Consider the following 17,020-nt stretch of genomic DNA (forward strand, 5'->3'; position numbering starts at 1 on the left):
ATATAAATCAGGATCACTTCCGTCCGTGGTATCAGCCCTGACTGTGCGTCATATTTGTGCAACAACTTTGTGACAGTTAGTCAGAAGTTTCATCGAATGACTTAAAACATCTGAGGATTCAGTCGAAAGATAACCTTGGTATATTGGTAAATTGTGAATGATACATCCCAGTCTGAATGAGTGTCGTAAATTGAGTTTCCCGTTACCTATTATAACTTGTAAACAACCGGATCGATTTCTGTGATTGATGCTTGGCCAAAGTCAGTCAGAGCCAAAGTGTAAAAGACTGTCATACGTGTCAACGTTGAAGTAAAGTACTGTTCTAACTGTAAATCATTTTTCATTTCTCTCTTCGTCGTAAGTGCACTCAAATTGACATCTCAAGATTGTGTATGTACAGTATATATGTTGTGGGGTGTATGCTACTTATGTATGAGTGTGAAGAATATATTTACCTGCCTTGATTGTTTGTGTTCTGAGAGTAACCTGGTTTCAATCCGTAGACACAAGAAGACCGTTTGCTTTCACTTCACTGCAGCAGGTTTAGAAAATGAATACAGCTATGACTGATGATGACGATTGATGTATATTTTGAATTCATAAGAGGTACAACACAATTGTCCTTTTATCATCAGAATTTGATCACCGACAATAGAAAAAAAAGTTACTAATTGCAAAATGGTTATGATGATGAATATCAGTGAACATAGGGGTGTCTCGTTGTGTTTTCCCATCATCATGAACAGGCAAGATATACCACACAGCTATTCTTTTAATTCTGCATTTTATGTTCTGGACAATTTGATCATTTGTACCATTCATCTTACCATATCTGATACTTTTTTAGTCTGAGGGTGTTATTTTTCTGTGAATTTTAGATCCAACATGGCATGTGCACCAGCCCAGAGTGAGCAAGGAGCAAGACCACGCCCCCCTCGACCACCTCCACCCAATATAAGTTCAGCAGAGAGAAATACATTTTCTCATCTCAAGAGGCTTTGTACTAAAGCTCACCAGCATGTGGAAGAGGCCCTATCACTGGATGAGGGTGACAGAAACTTGGACGCTAAGGAAGAATATCTACAGGCACTACACCTCATTGACCAAGCAATGGCTATGGATTGTGAGAAACTTAATTTTACAGCTGATGATCAAAATGCTGCCAAACTAATGCAACAGAAACTGTCAAAAACCAAACTTCAAATTGAATACAGAATGCAGGCTATTGAAAGGGAAGAAGCTGTTACACATTCATATCCTGATCTGGAAGAACGAACAAGGTTGGACTCCCCTCCTTCTTACAACGAGGCGATGACATCTGGAGCATCCAGTCCAGTGGTGGCACCTGGGGATGCCATGATGATGAGTTTGGGAGACAGTATCATGAATGACGAGAGACAGAATGGGCAGGTCACACATCACGCAAATGCAGACAGAACATTTGAGATTGCAGATGGTGTTCAGATATTTTTCATAACACCACAAGGTTATGTGAGTGCTCCATCGTATCCCAGTTCCCTGTCAGTGTTTAAGTTCCGGGATGAGCAGAGCGCTGGTAACCAGAGGCCACCGATGTTTATGCAGGTGAATGATTGGGTGTACCCTCTGATTCCAGGGATGTCACCATCTCTTAGGACCACATATGGGGCTTACATGTTCCCTGACACATCATCTGATGTTCCAGGTATGTCAGTTTTATTCCTTGTGTTTTATTTTGGTGTCAGGACCAGCTTGCAAATTTTAGCATGAAGCACAGTTGGACCTGAACATGTATGTGATGTCGGTTTAGGTCATATAATTTTGCAGGCTGATGAATATCGATGCAATATTTAGAGTATTGAAATCAGAATCTGGTAACCATGGAAGTCGTGTTTGCTGAGCGGGCCATTGATCATAGGAGACTGTACAAATAGGATTCATTTCTTGCCTTTACAGGGATTGATATGTACCTCCTTAAAGACAAATATTTTATTGAAATCGACAGCAAGCATCACTAAATGTTTCTTAGTTCATGCTGTAACTGTTATGGTTTTGTAGAGGTGTCTTGTATTTAACTGTTAACTGGAACAAAAAGAGGTGATACAGGCTCTGCTAGTAGCTGCTATTTTTAGTTCATCATGAACATTTAGGGTAGGTAATTTATAATTCTTCAACATTTTATAATTAAGATTTGTGCCAGCAACCTACTGTCAGTGAATTTTTATTGTTTCTGATACAGACAATGATTTACTCTTGAAAAGAACAAAGAAACTTCTTGTTTTGTCCTCTTTTAACTATTGCATATGAAAGACTTGTGTTTAGTCTTAAGTGGAACACCAGATGAATTCTAATTAATTCTTAAAAAGCTTGTGGTTAATTAATAACGAGCGATTGGAAGTTGCACAATGTTGTCTGCTTTACTTGTGCCTGCCAACGACACCACAGACAGGTTACGTAACACTGCAGCAAACCGGAAGTGACATATTCTGAGGAAGGACTTTTCAGTTAGTTGTATATAAAGTGTGTAACAAGTTTTTTTACGTCAACAAAGACATGACGAATCACTGCGTTGCTGTCAGTTGTAACCATGCACAGATTTTCAACGTATCCTACAGTTTATGCTTAATGGATTCTCTTTGTGATTGCAAAAGCATTGTGGAAGACTGTGATGTATAATATATCAGATGGCTCGACCCCTACCTCACTTTCAAGATAGAAAATGCTATTAAGATTTGTTTTCATCGAGTTGAAAAATCAAAACTACTTACAAGTTGTAGTCAATGATTGCTAATCAAGAGAATTTTGCATGACACAGCTTTTAACGTAATGATTTCTTCCTAGGAGGTGAGGTTAATATTGTAGGTAGTATTATGTGGACACGCACCTCCTTTTCAAAAGTGAAATTGTTAAGTTATAAGTTACGTCATGAAAGTCCTATTGTCCATCAATCAAATACATATTTTACTACCAGTTGAAAATAGTTTTGATGTTGTAATTCTGATAAAACAAACCTAAATTGTATTCATTCTCAGACTGACGGATGTTTGCAACAGGGCGCCACCATTTTTAAAATTGTGACATCATGGGCTGAAGTATGTTCAAGAATCAGTTAGATCATGGTTTGTTTTCAAGTTAGAAAATAAAAACTACTTCCTACTTGTAGTTAAATATGTATTTGAGTCATGAACTAAAGGATTTTGCATGATACAGCTTTTCACGTAACGATATATAGCTGTTAAGACAAGAAGAAATTTGGACAGAAAATGAAAACAAGTTGTAGGCTAAGCAGGTGACAAGATTAAGTGACGGTGCATTTTTCACATCATTTGTTATGATTTGAGGTTTTGACAAACCTGCAAAGATAATTTACTCCTGGAAATGTAAATGACTTCTACAGCCACCCACACTGGCATACCTCATATTACGTGAATTTACGTCACAGACACGTGACCCTCAAATTGGTTGAAGTTTTTGTTTGTGGGAGAGAATTGTGCAATGTTGTCAAAAAGGTTGATTTAAGGCAATTAAATGTCGAAATGAATTGTTTTAATGACAGGTTTCATTTATGACGATGGCAATAAATGATTTACAATGTATGTATTTGTACCCCCGTAAAATACCCCCGAGTGTATGTGAACTTTAAAACATTTACCCTTCAGGAGCTGCTGTGGGATTGATGTTACCTGACACAATGGATGCTGAGGAGAGACTGAAGTTTGAACAGCTTCTCCGATCACTGACAGTGATGGAGGACCAAGTTGTAATTTCTCAAGAGGGAATCCCATGTGATCCAGAACCAGCCTACCTTCAAGTTCCTAATGCTGAAACAGCTCCAGCCTACCCCCATGTACCCCAAGTGTCCCATCCAGGACCTGTAGCCTATCCACAGATCCCAAGTGCACCGATGGAACAGGTACCAAGTGCACCAGTTGAGCAGAGACCAGCTGAAGGTGAAGGACAGAGGGGAGATGCACGTTCAGACAGTACCTCGGGGAAAATTTCAAAGGGAATTCTTGTAGGTGAGCATTTTTTCATATTACTGTTATTAATAAAGCATAGCACTTGCTTTTCTGGCTAGGGCTGCAGATATACACAACATATTGGAATTCTTGCAGAACTTCCATGCTGCAAGATACTGATTTATTTGTGTGAAAATCGTGTGAGAGGCAGAATAATCATACCCTTTTCATGAACTATATTAAATTCAGTGCTATATATGTGCAGTTTACACAACTATTTTGTGTGTTAATCTGATTGGACTCTCTTGTCACAGAAAATGGAGACTTGATATCTTATGTTTTCACCTGATGGTGCACTGCAGTGTATGATATGAAACTCCTACAAAAAGACAGGAAGCCCCAAGGCTGATAACTAAAAAATGTTGTGAACGCTGTTAACATGTAACCAGCCCTGTATTAAATATAAGAAATTGAGATATGGTGTTAAAAGAAAGAAATCAATGAACCATGATCACTGTTAATTCTTTTAGTGTCACTGCCATCAGCAAAGAACAGCATCATTCATCTGCTGAAAGCATGTCCGTAGACCAGTCACATTTAGTGTCAGATAAATGGGTAGGTTGATCTGTGGAAGTTACAGTTTGATCATGAACTATACATACATTATCTAGGTACCACAATTGTAAATTATTTTTAGACAATGACATGGTCAAATATATACCCTTGGAAAATATATTGGTGCACAGGGCCAGCTATAAAATAAAGTTGTAAGCCCGGCATGTAACTAGGAAGCAGGGGGCTGCCAGACAGACACCACTTCATACACTTTCTGCACCGTGTAGCATCAGAGAAGAATAAAAAGATTGCATTTATTCCGAAATGCATAGAACTTACCTAACTTCACGCTACTTATTGCTAAAGGTTTAGCATCAGGTAAATACAGACTCATTGCATTTATCCTGATTTATAATATTGATATTGTCAGGGATAAGAAAATCTGGTGGTTATGAAATAATAATAATAGTAATACATATTCTCCGGAAAGGTCTCAGTGGGTTTAGCTAGGCAGCATTACCTGGGAGAAGTCCCATTCTCTGTCTGGGCAGTGTGTAAAGAGGACAATGGCCCAGAGCTGATGATGAGCTTTACCAGCCTGACTGTGCTAGGATCACCTGAACCCTCTCTGCTGCATACTGTTTTTAATTTGTAAAACATAATAATAATAATAATTCATTTACATATCCATCTGACTACTTGCTCACTGGACGCTGTAATCAGAATCTGATTATCATTATCTCGGATTTCCCAAGCTGGATGTGAGGTGCAAGAAGGTTATAGTCACATGACTTGTCCCACTGGGTACCCACTTTCTGCTTGGTGAACAGAGGCACATAAAATACTGTTCATGTGTCATCATACCCGAAAGCATGAATCATTTTTAATGCTATGAACTTTTGTTTGTAGTAATTTGCAAGATAGTTCTAATAGTAGATTAAAAAAAACGCACTCACTATTCTGTATGCAGCTTCTCATATTTACTGGTTTACATGCTCTTATGCACAGTGGTGATTATATCATTCACATAGCTTCCTTCAGCTTGCAGGCAGGTAATATGAACTATTTTCTAAGATGATTCGCTGACATGTCAAAGGTGTAGACAGTGCTTGATCAGACAGTAAAGTGCACTTAAAGTACACAAGGCCAGTCTAGTCAGCCTTGTCGTAATCAACACACCCTTGGTAGCCGACATCACAATGAATGTCAGTTATCATAGCTGTATGACATCTTCATACTTTAACTGTAGTAGTTCAGGGCAAAACTGTACTTTATTACACTGTACATGGTGATAGCTTAGTTTAAATAGCTTACCACAACATAATATGAAGCATGAATTTGAATTCCTTGTCTACCACAGCTGCTGACTGGATCTCCTGGGGTGTGGGCAAGGGGGCAGAGAAGGCAGGGCAGCTAATCAAGTATGGGTCTGGCAAGCTACAGCAGCAGCTGAGGCCAGAAGACAGACCGCGCACTGTCGACCCTAAAGTACAGAAAGGAGCCATGTATGCCCGACAGGCCACACACGTGGCAGTGAAAGTCAGCTCCTTTGTAGGTGTGTGTCCTCATTGTAGGCTGTACAGACATGTGTGCAACTTCTTTGCATGACACTTTCGATTTTGGGAAGTACAATGCAGACAAACTTTATAGATGACAACTTGTTTATTTTGTGAGTGCGATGTTTCAGTACAACAGTACAATATCTATATTGAAACACTGCACTCACAGAAGTAGAAGCGGTTACCCATAATGTCTGTCTATATAGTGGTTTGTTATCAAGATGTGCCAGACAGGCTACAAGATATCATGGTTACACTCCTCAGTATATTCTATGGTGTTTTTTGCTAAATCATGAATTTAACATGAAATGGCACCCTTTAAGATGTGAGACTCCCTTAAAGATAGTGGTTTTAGTCTGTCATCAATATTCTGCTTTTGGTTTGATGTTATTCAGGATTCAGGTGGGGAGATTTTCACCATCATAGATCAGAAACTAATCTCTAATGTTTTGTTTTTAGTGGGCAAGTTAAGTGATGCTACAGTGGCATTGGGGAAACAGGTGGCACCACACATACGGAAACAAGGGGAAAAGATACTGCCACAGGTGTTTAAACCATCCAAAGATGGACAGTCCAAAATGGATGGAGTGTTGGAAGTGGCTGCTAGTGGACTTAAAGGTAACTACAGTGACAGTGTGGAGATGCCAACTGTGCAAAGTTTATCAAGCTCGGGATAACAAGAGGCCAAATACCCTTGGAGAGGTGGGGATTTTGACCAATCTGTTGACCAAAGGCATTAAAAGTAAAACTTACACTCCTACACTGGGTTTAACAAAACCTAGTAGGAGATTGCGTCAGGTAACATATGAGATTGACCAATAAGAGCACAGCTTACCAAATCATGAAAGTGGACATTTGCACATACCTTTTGAACTTTTACCCATGCAAAGGTTTGTACCCGGACAATTCCGAATGATATTTTCCCTACAATCACTTCAGGGTGATGCACGTGGAACATGCCACAACAATGAATAAACAGTCGCTGAAAATAGCGTTTTTGGCAATATTCAAGGATTTCAGTTTGTGGAAATATTAGTTAATGGTAACCCTGTCAACAAACTAAAGAAAACCTACTGGTAAAATGATATAAGATGATCCACGACCTGACAAATGACCCCAATTTGCATACTTGGGAACGCCCCACAGAACGATCCACTTGAAACAAGAGGGAGACAGGTTGTCTGAAAAATATCGAGTTCATTTTCCCCGTGCGTTTCACGCATGAATTGTTACAGCACACCTGATTTAGGAACAGGTACAATCCCAATGAATTGAATCAACACAATATACTGAGCAAATATGTTTAGGACCACCGATCCATTTCACGAAGTAAATGACATTTTCATGGGGTTTTTTTTAAACAAAATTGTTGAATATCTAAAATGCTTGTCACTGCCCCAATCATCTATTTGTCTTCGTCTTAACTAAAGGTTAGCGTGGAATATCAGTATCTTGTGCCTGAAATTGCAGTCTTATCATTTGAAGGAACATGCAGTGTTGATTTCATGTCACGGTTAGCATGTATTGCACATGCATAATCGTCAAGCTACCTGTAGCAGCCAAGTGCACTCGCCCAATTCGTTGTACCGTCTCTCCTGTTTAGTGCGCAGGATCATCTAATATGTGTCTAGCAGTATATACTGCTGGTCAGATATCAGCGTTAAATGTGGATTTTCATTTCTTGAGAGATCAGTGACCAGTGTATTTTGGAAGTCCCACCAAGCCCTATACAGTAGCTGTTGTCTGATTGGTTGAATCTGTTTAGCCATCTCCCGTTTGATTTTACGGTTATAGGTTGTTGCTCAGGTGTAATGAATAACACTGGGGCTCAGTTAACCCAGACCGGTGAATATTGATACTAAACAAAAATGGGTATGAAGGTTCAAATGGACAATGAGATGGAATATTGAAACATGTTCATGTTTAGCATTAACTGCTGGTGTACATTTGTACTTGTTAGCTCTATATGTACAGAATAATGTAGCTCATGATGACTTATACAGTGATGTATCTCAATATTTGGGGATTACAAGTCAATTCTATTATTTCCGATCAGAGACACCCTGAGTTCCTTTTTTTGGCTCAGTGCAATTCTATTCGTCACATTAAAAATATGTCTTACCAATTCATTGAGGAAGATGTCAGACTGGAGTAAAATTACTCATCTTGATGTGATTGTTGTATAATTTCCTAAAAGAGAAAGTGTTATTTGAATTACTTGTGAAATAGGTTACAGCTTAGTGGAATCTATATTTACTTGTAAAAGTGACATATACTGACATAAAACACATGTCTGCAAAACTTGGGCTTGTTAGTTGGTGGATTGGTATCTTCATTTGACTGATTTGCTTTTAGTGAATTATTACTCTTTTGTGTTTCAGGGTTTGGGACAGTCTACATGGGGCTGGAGACATCAGCAAAGGCGCTAGCAAAGAATCTGGCAAACGAAACAGTTGGCATTGTCCATCACAAGTAGGTTCATAGCATACTTTGTTAAGAAACATAATTTAAAGTTTCCTATATCCAGTTAGCATTGTTTTCATGCAGTTGGCAGAAGGTATGAGTGTCAGATATGTCAGGAGTGTCAGGAAACACTACTACTGTTTTCAGTGAATGCGTAGAAGTTCTTGACAGTGTAATCATTTTTCATCAGTTACTCAAACCACAGCATGGTTCCAGTGAGAGAAACCCACCCATGTCTGGACCGATTTGCTCCTATCTCTGACATTCAGCATGGGTTGTAGGGTAGCCTAGTAGTTAAAACATTCACTTGCTGAAGACCATGGTTTGATTCCCACATGGGTGAGGCCCATTTGTGGTGTCCCCTGTTGTATCACTGAAGGAAGATTGCTAAAAGTGGCATAATATCTTACGCGCATGCAGTACCTGTACATCAGGCTGTAGTAAAGAATTAGCACCAGATAGTGAGATCGTTAGACTTCCATGAATCTTGACAATCTCACTTTCATTTTATCAGTAGATGATTTTAATCAAGATGATATTACAGTGAAAAGCTGCTGTTTATATTTCCAGGTAATAATAGTTTATCAAACATGTGAAGCTTTGGCACACCGCTGTAGCAGATTAGTACAATCAGACTAAAGGATATCCGTATCTGTTTCCACGTCAAATTGGGACAGTAGTGGTTATAGCGTTCACTTGTCACCCTGAACAATCCAGGTTCGATTACCCACATGGGTACATGTGAAGCCTGTTTCTGCTGTCCCCTGCCATGACTGCTTGAATATTGCTAAAAGAGGTGTAAAACCATACTCACTCACTTCCTGTCAAACTGACACGTGGTGATGATGTAGGCAGACTGGAAATGTGTATTTTCAGTGATAATAGCCGGGCTTGTTCTTGTTCACAGGTACGGTGATGAAGCAAGTAAATTCACTGAAAACACTCTCTATTCGGTTGGGAATGTTGCCATGACAGCCTACAATGCAGACAACCTAGGCATCAAGGCCATCACGAAGCGTGCAGCAAAGGATGCTGGAAAGGCTGTGTTACACGATCTGCAGGATGAACGAGCCAAGAAGCAAGCAAACGGATGTTGTCAGAATGGGGAGAAACACCCCAGTCCATCATATGAAAAACCTCCACAGTAAAACATTATGACAGGTGCACTCAAACGGTAATTTGTGTATTAAAGGGTTTTAAAGTATAATGTAACGAGTATTTTGGGTACTAGTAATCTTTGCTAGTTACTCTTTTTACACTTTTTTCAGTTCTAGTATTTAGGATATATTTCACGTCTTTCAAATTCAATAACAATACATACATTAGCTATATGAAGTACATGACATGATCTTGAAATTTGTACTTTCAAATGTCAGTCATTCAGTGATAGCTGGTAAGGGATACCAGACTTACATCACAGGAAGGACTCCATGTTAGGTCAGAAACATTGTAACCTTGACTTTTCTCCCAGTTGCCATGGGGAGGGGGATTCAATTATTTCTTGTTATTGTTGCTTCCTGTGATTGTTGCACTCACTTCATTTTAATATAGACTTTGTCTCATTGGGAAAAGGACATAATCTGACACTTTAATGGAGCTTGTGTAATATTCTGCAACACATTTACAACTGGGATAAATAAATGATGTGAAGTTTTAAGACACTATGATACCAGACTGCAGGATGTAGGAAGGGTAATCAAATCTTGGAGCCTCTGTCAAACAAGAGAAAGGTATATTTGTGAATGAACATAGCCAAAGTCATTTACGTCTTGTGTAGTACCATTATGTATAGGTCAAACAGTGGTGATCAAATGTTTGATTAAAATACAATGTAGTATATAAAACACATGAATGATTGTCTGTTTCCACCATTGGTTTCATTGTGTTTTCTATATGTCATCTTGGCAGAAGACTACATCTGTTAGGGGCAGTTTGGTTGGCCTAGTGGTTAGTGCATTCACTCATGCCAAGGGCCTGGGTTCAGTTCACCACATGGGTACAATGAGTGAAGTCCATTTCTGGGGTTCTTCGTTATGATATTGCTGGAATATTGATTAAAGTAAAACAAAACTAAACTCACTCACAATAATGGTCTCCAACAAATCACTATGTACACAGTCGCACACACTGCGATAGACATACAAAAAAGATATTAGGATTGTGAGTTCATATAGTGCAACGTCTTGTTTAAAAGCACTGTTCAGTGTAGACATATTAATACCAAGGACAATCTTTGTTGTGCTCGAAGACAGAAGATAACTTGTGACAATGTTTTATTGTGATAGAAAGTAACATTTGCCAGGACATGATTGTGAAACCGAGCATTGTTCTTTTTTTAACAGCTCAGGATCCATCACAATACTGTTACTGGTCTCATTTGCATTGCACAATATATTATCTGGACAAATTGTGTTATATAGTACTTGTACTTATGTTATATAATGTATATAGTACTTAACAGACTTGTTGATATCGAGGTGTGAGTGTTGGCAGAAATGTTTCAGAAGTTTCCTAGTTTTTCAGTGAAACAGCTTTCAGTGCTTGATTGTATGTTAACCTTAATCCTGAGTCACAGACCCTCACAATTCTATGCTCTTCAGCTCATTCCATGTAAAAAGCATGGCATTCTGTCGACGTTTTGTCTGTAGGATCCAAGAGGGATCATGTGAAAAGCATGGCATTCTGTCGACGTTTTGTCTGTAGGATCCAAGAGGGATTAAAAAAATCCAAGAGTGACTTGGGGAAGGAACTGGTGAATGACTGAGTGGATCAAAACCTTTGCATCTTATAACCATGTAATCTTAAGGAGGTATAATTTTGCAAGTAAATCAAGATCTGTGTATTTTGTTTAAATTGAAAGCTGATGATGTGTTTTCTTACTGCGCATTACATCAAGATCAAAGGTTGAGGCTGTGTTAAAGTTGGATTATAACTGTACATATATCTATAATATATTCGAACACTGTACAAATATACCTCTTGGTAATAACCGACTCAAAAATACTGTTTCCATATCTTTCAAAAAACTATGTATATCAGCTTGATAAGACTGTTTATGTGCATTACAGGCTATATATATGTTAAAATAAAATGAAAATACACATACAACTGTGTGTTAACTTTTGTTTTGTTGTGTGCAGCAAATGTCTGATAACATGTATTTGGTTCTTAGAGTCCGGTTCCAAATTCAAAGATTCTTTGTGCTTCTGAAGACAGTCCAGTTTGGTTCAAGACCAGTGAGCAATATGCATTAAACAGTGGTTTGAAGACTTCTTGTGCAAGTCTTCTGTGGTTCTGAAGTGAAACAGGCCTTTAACACACCAAGAATATTAGGCCTTTGGCACCAGGGACTGAATACACACACACATACTTCTGGCTTCACATGAGATAAATCAGAACCTGCCCTACTTCTTGTAGTTATCATTCAGTCACCAGTTGATCAGAAATTATCTCAGCGACCTATTTTGAGTGAGCTTGTCTTTTGGTTGTATGGGAGTTACTTTACCATAAGTGATATTTGAGTTGTTGCAGAGCACCCAGTAGAAAACAGTTTGACAAACCAGAGGCATCTTATAGTATGAACAATCAAACATTTGAAGTCTTCACTTAATCTAGTTTAAGTTTCTGTAGGTTGTTTGCAACAAGATATATTATAGTGATAACTTTCGAAGACAAACCTCACTGTATGTGTATTTTGAACCAAATGACATATCTGACTTATCCTATTCAGAAGGTAAATAGTATATAAGGGACCAAGCTTAGTGGACAGTCCACATCCTCCTCTTAGGTCTTGGGAGTCCTGTCCACTATGTACTGCAGACCAGAAGTAACACTAGCTATAACAGGTACTACTGGCCAAACAATGGCTGCAATAGGTTCGTAGGTTGTCAGCACCTGTTAACCAAAGTCAGTACATATTTCAGGTACTACAAACACATTGTTCTAGATGGGGCTGTGTATTGCCAAATAAATTGGATTGCAGCATGTTGTGATTTTTGACAGAAGGTAACACTACTAACTGTACATGGCAATCCAATTTTGCTAATTTTCTAATCCAAGTTCCTAAAATATATAGTATGGTGCTTAGTCATGTATTCTATTTTCCCTTTTTATACAATATTTTGGAAAGCATTTATTGTGAATGAAAGTCTGCATAGATTTTAATTTTAACCATTAAAATAATCACAAACAATTCTTCTGTGTTCTTTCTTATTCACTAAACTGAACAGAATTTTACTAGTATGGGTTTAGAAAACCAATAAGTGAAATGGGGATTAACTTTGTACTTTCTCTCATTTATCAACGTGCATGCGTATGTATGTGTGGTTCTTGTGCTGGCCCCGACTTAAAATCTGGTTTCATAACACTTGACTTGGACACATGCTGAGCACCAGACAGGGACCAACAAGTACCATATTCTAATGGTTGGATGCAGACGTTCCAGCCACTGCACCAAGGAGGCAGCTACAAAAGCACCCAAGCTGCAGACTTACTAGCAAACAAGTCAGGGAGGCAAAGAGAATGATTGCGATGAGCGAGTTTAGTTTTACGCCGCACTCAGCAATAGTCCAGCTATATCTCGGCGGTCTGTAAATAATAGTGTCTGGACCAGACAACCCAACAGCATGAGCATAGATCTGTGCAATTGGGAACCGACAACATCAGTCAACTAAGTCAGCGAGTCTGACCACCCGATCCCATTAGTCACCTCTTACGACAAGCATAGTCACTTTTTATGGCAATGATTGTGATGAAGAACAAGTACCATACACATACTATAACAGATGAGATGGCTTTCTATGCTCAAGGCCAAACTGGATGAAACAGACTCGTCTAAAGGTTTCATGAAAACCAAAAACACCAAGTGACACGGGTTCATCAAAAAGAAAAAAAAAAAGACTAAAATTGTTATCTTCAGCAACATTTATTTTATGTATGTGCCCTGAAACAAAAGTTAAATTACACATAGCAATCACCTTTCCCAAAGTATAACTTGTTTTCTACTCATGCCAGGACATCAAAATAATAAATGAATCATCAAAAGTACAACTGACATGTGATTGCCAACTTTTACATTGAACAGCTACTGAGGCAAACATCAACAGCAGTTAGCCACTTATGACCAATTACTAATAAAACTTATGGACTTGATTTATCTTGAAGTGCACATTCATATGAATTACGAAAGAAAATGCAAAATACTTCAGGACAGTTGGTAGCTACAGGTATCTGATATTGTTGAACATGATAATTGATAAAGCACAAATTCCTTCCATTAAAAGACCTGGCCTTGATCAGATATCAATTACATAAAAGTTCAATTTCCGCCACGGAGACGAAGCACAAGATGCAGGGTAGATTCTTTCTGGATGTTGTAGTCAGAGAGGGTGCGACCATCCTCAAGCTGCTTTCCTGCGAAGATCAATCTCTGCTGATCTGGGGGAATACCCTCCTTGTCCTGGATCTTGGCCTTTACATTTTCAATAGTGTCTGATGGCTCAACCTCAAGAGTGATGGTTTTGCCAGTGAGGGTCTTGACGAAGATCTGCATACCACCACGCAGACGAAGCACAAGATGCAGGGTGGACTCTTTCTGGATGTTGTAGTCAGAGAGGGTGCGACCATCCTCAAGCTGCTTTCCTGCGAAGATCAATCTCTGCTGATCTGGGGGAATACCCTCCTTGTCCTGGATCTTGGCCTTTACATTTTCAATAGTGTCTGATGGCTCAACCTCAAGAGTGATGGTTTTGCCAGTGAGGGTCTTGACGAAGATCTGCATACCACCACGCAGACGAAGCACAAGATGCAGGGTGGACTCTTTCTGGATGTTGTAGTCAGAGAGGGTGCGACCATCCTCAAGCTGCTTTCCTGCGAAGATCAATCTCTGCTGATCTGGGGGAATACCCTCCTTGTCCTGGATCTTGGCCTTTACATTTTCAATAGTGTCTGATGGCTCAACCTCAAGAGTGATGGTTTTGCCAGTGAGGGTCTTGACGAAGATCTGCATACCACCACGCAGACGAAGCACAAGATGCAGGGTGGACTCTTTCTGGATGTTGTAGTCAGAGAGGGTGCGACCATCCTCAAGCTGCTTTCCTGCGAAGATCAATCTCTGCTGATCTGGGGGAATACCCTCCTTGTCCTGGATCTTGGCCTTTACATTTTCAATAGTGTCTGATGGCTCAACCTCAAGAGTGATGGTTTTGCCAGTGAGGGTCTTGACGAAGATCTGCATACCACCACGCAGACGAAGCACAAGATGCAGGGTGGACTCTTTCTGGATGTTGTAGTCAGAGAGGGTGCGCCCATCCTCAAGCTGCTTTCCTGCGAAGATCAATCTCTGCTGATCTGGGGGAATACCCTCCTTGTCCTGGATCTTGGCCTTTACATTTTCAATAGTGTCTGATGGCTCAACCTCAAGAGTGATGGTTTTGCCAGTGAGGGTCTTGACGAAGATCTGCATACCACCACGCAGACGAAGCACAAGATGCAGGGTGGACTCTTTCTGGATGTTGTAGTCAGAGAGGGTGCGACCATCCTCAAGCTGCTTTCCTGCGAAGATCAATCTCTGCTGATCTGGGGGAATACCCTCCTTGTCCTGGATCTTGGCCTTTACATTTTCAATAGTGTCTGATGGCTCAACCTCAAGAGTGATGGTTTTGCCAGTGAGGGTCTTGACGAAGATCTGCATACCACCACGCAGACGAAGCACAAGATGCAGGGTGGATTCTTTCTGGATGTTGTAGTCAGAGAGGGTGCGACCATCCTCAAGCTGCTTTCCTGCGAAGATCAATCTCTGCTGATCTGGGGGAATACCCTCCTTGTCCTGGATCTTGGCCTTTACATTTTCAATAGTGTCTGATGGCTCAACCTCAAGAGTGATGGTTTTGCCAGTGAGGGTCTTGACGAAGATCTGCATACCACCACGCAGACGAAGCACAAGATGCAGGGTGGATTCTTTCTGGATGTTGTAGTCAGAGAGGGTGCGACCATCCTCAAGCTGCTTTCCTGCAAAGATCAATCTCTGCTGATCTGGGGGAATACCCTCCTTGTCCTGGATTTTGGCCTTCACATTTTCAATTGTGTCTGAAGGCTCAACCTCAAGAGTGATGGTCTTGCCAGTGAGGGTCTTGACGAAGATTTGCATTTTCTGAAAAAGGTGGAAAAAGTGGTCATTCAGCAAATTACTATATACAAGTCAAATCTAAGAATCATTCAAGTAGATGTTTGAATGTTAAAGTAATCCGACCATGGTAAAACGTAAACTGACAATAAATCAAACAGTGTGTAACGAAAACGAATATTGTGTATAATGTAACTAATTTTCAGACTATACTTATTTCGTGTCTGTGGTTTAGTGATGCTTGATATCAGACTACAATATTGAATTGGATTTTCATTATGATTATTGGGCAAGGAAGTTCGTCATGTTATTTGCCCCATCTCCTGTTTGCTTTATGAGTGATGAAGAGTTTTAGGTTAAAGAGGCAATACATAATCAACCATTGAAGCAAGTAAGCAATGTCTTGAAGAAAGAAGGCCTTTCTGTCGTTTCTTTGTTGCGGATTTTCCATAATGAAATGTACATTACAAAATGGCGGACGTTTCTCGGAAATAGAACTTTCCACTTACATCTAAACGTGGACGGGATTCGTTTACTGCGTTCTATGATTTCTTATATGTACACGCATTCAAATCAAATGTAGTCCTTTGAGAACGTCAAGATAACTACTGAAAATCAACTTTGTTGGAAAATATAATGTCCTCACCTTGTTCTTCTTCGGGTCTCTTCTGAAATGTAGATGAAAATATGACGTCAGGCGTTGAGTACTCCGTATTTATACACATAGTGACGTCACTTCCTATTATTAGTAACTGATTCTGCGCAGTTCCCCTACCAACAGCTTGCGAGCGGGGATTCTATTTTAAAAGACACGAAAGTTTCTAAAAATAGGTTGCTTGCTGTTATCTCAGTTGTTCTGTGATTACGCATATATATATATGAATTCGTATTCAGTTTCGTATCTTACTATGCAGCTGTCGAAGGTTCACTGGTAGATAGGGACTGATATCATACATGCCGTCACATTTGAAAACATGATCGATCGTAATATTCAACCGGCATATAAATATTTTAACCATCTATCAACAGAAAAGAAAAACAAACTAAAAAACCCCTCGACATCCGGGGAATAACACCAACCAGTAATAAACATAAGCAAGGTGATTTAACCTGTTCTTGGATTGCGTTATCATCGAGTTTCCCTTTCTGTTTATTTATGTACATTGCTCAGAGGGTGTGTATTTATTTCCACTCATTCACCTTTAATTATAATTCACATTTTTTCACCTGAAGAAAAATTATATACGTCTTTGACCTGAAAAACCAAAGCTGTAAGAATTTAGTTAACAAAAATAAAGATGTTTATATCCCCAAATACATCTTAATGACTCGTGTTAACCATTACTAGATAACGTTCAGGGAGAGGTGGGATATCTGATACT

The 17,020-nt window shown here is 39.4% G+C and overlaps 3 protein-coding genes across 4 annotated transcripts in view; 2 read left to right on the forward strand and 1 right to left on the reverse strand.

Annotated features, from left to right (window-relative positions):
• The window catches only part of LOC137274016 (protein arginine N-methyltransferase 9-like), a 164,052-nt gene that overhangs the window by 27,694 nt on the left and 119,338 nt on the right, over positions 1 to 17,020 (forward strand). The window lies entirely within an intron of this gene.
• Positions 10 to 11,623, forward strand: LOC137274005 (spartin-like). Of its 2 annotated transcripts, none has more exons than XM_067806956.1 (7): positions 10 to 146; positions 879 to 1,684; positions 3,639 to 3,998; positions 5,854 to 6,048; positions 6,512 to 6,670; positions 8,434 to 8,524; positions 9,423 to 11,623. In XM_067806956.1, exons 2-7 carry the CDS (start codon positions 886 to 888, stop codon positions 9,661 to 9,663), a joined length of 1,845 nt encoding a protein of 614 aa, XP_067663057.1. In that variant the 5' UTR covers positions 10 to 146; positions 879 to 885; the 3' UTR covers positions 9,664 to 11,623. The 2 variants fall into 2 exon arrangements, with proteins under 2 accessions (XP_067663057.1, XP_067663056.1); XM_067806955.1 differs by having other exon boundaries at positions 10 to 138.
• Positions 13,421 to 16,435, reverse strand: LOC137274006 (polyubiquitin-C). The gene is made up of 2 exons (XM_067806957.1): positions 16,285 to 16,435; positions 13,421 to 15,665 (listed from the first exon to the last, which is right to left on the reverse strand). The coding sequence occupies exon 2, from the start codon at positions 15,660 to 15,662 to the stop codon at positions 13,833 to 13,835; it is 1,830 nt and encodes a 609-aa protein (XP_067663058.1). The 5' UTR covers positions 15,663 to 15,665; positions 16,285 to 16,435; the 3' UTR covers positions 13,421 to 13,832.

The sequence above is a fragment of the Haliotis asinina genome, chromosome 2 (genome assembly GCF_037392515.1).
Source record: "Haliotis asinina isolate JCU_RB_2024 chromosome 2, JCU_Hal_asi_v2, whole genome shotgun sequence".
NCBI lineage: Eukaryota > Metazoa > Mollusca > Gastropoda > Lepetellida > Haliotidae > Haliotis > Haliotis asinina.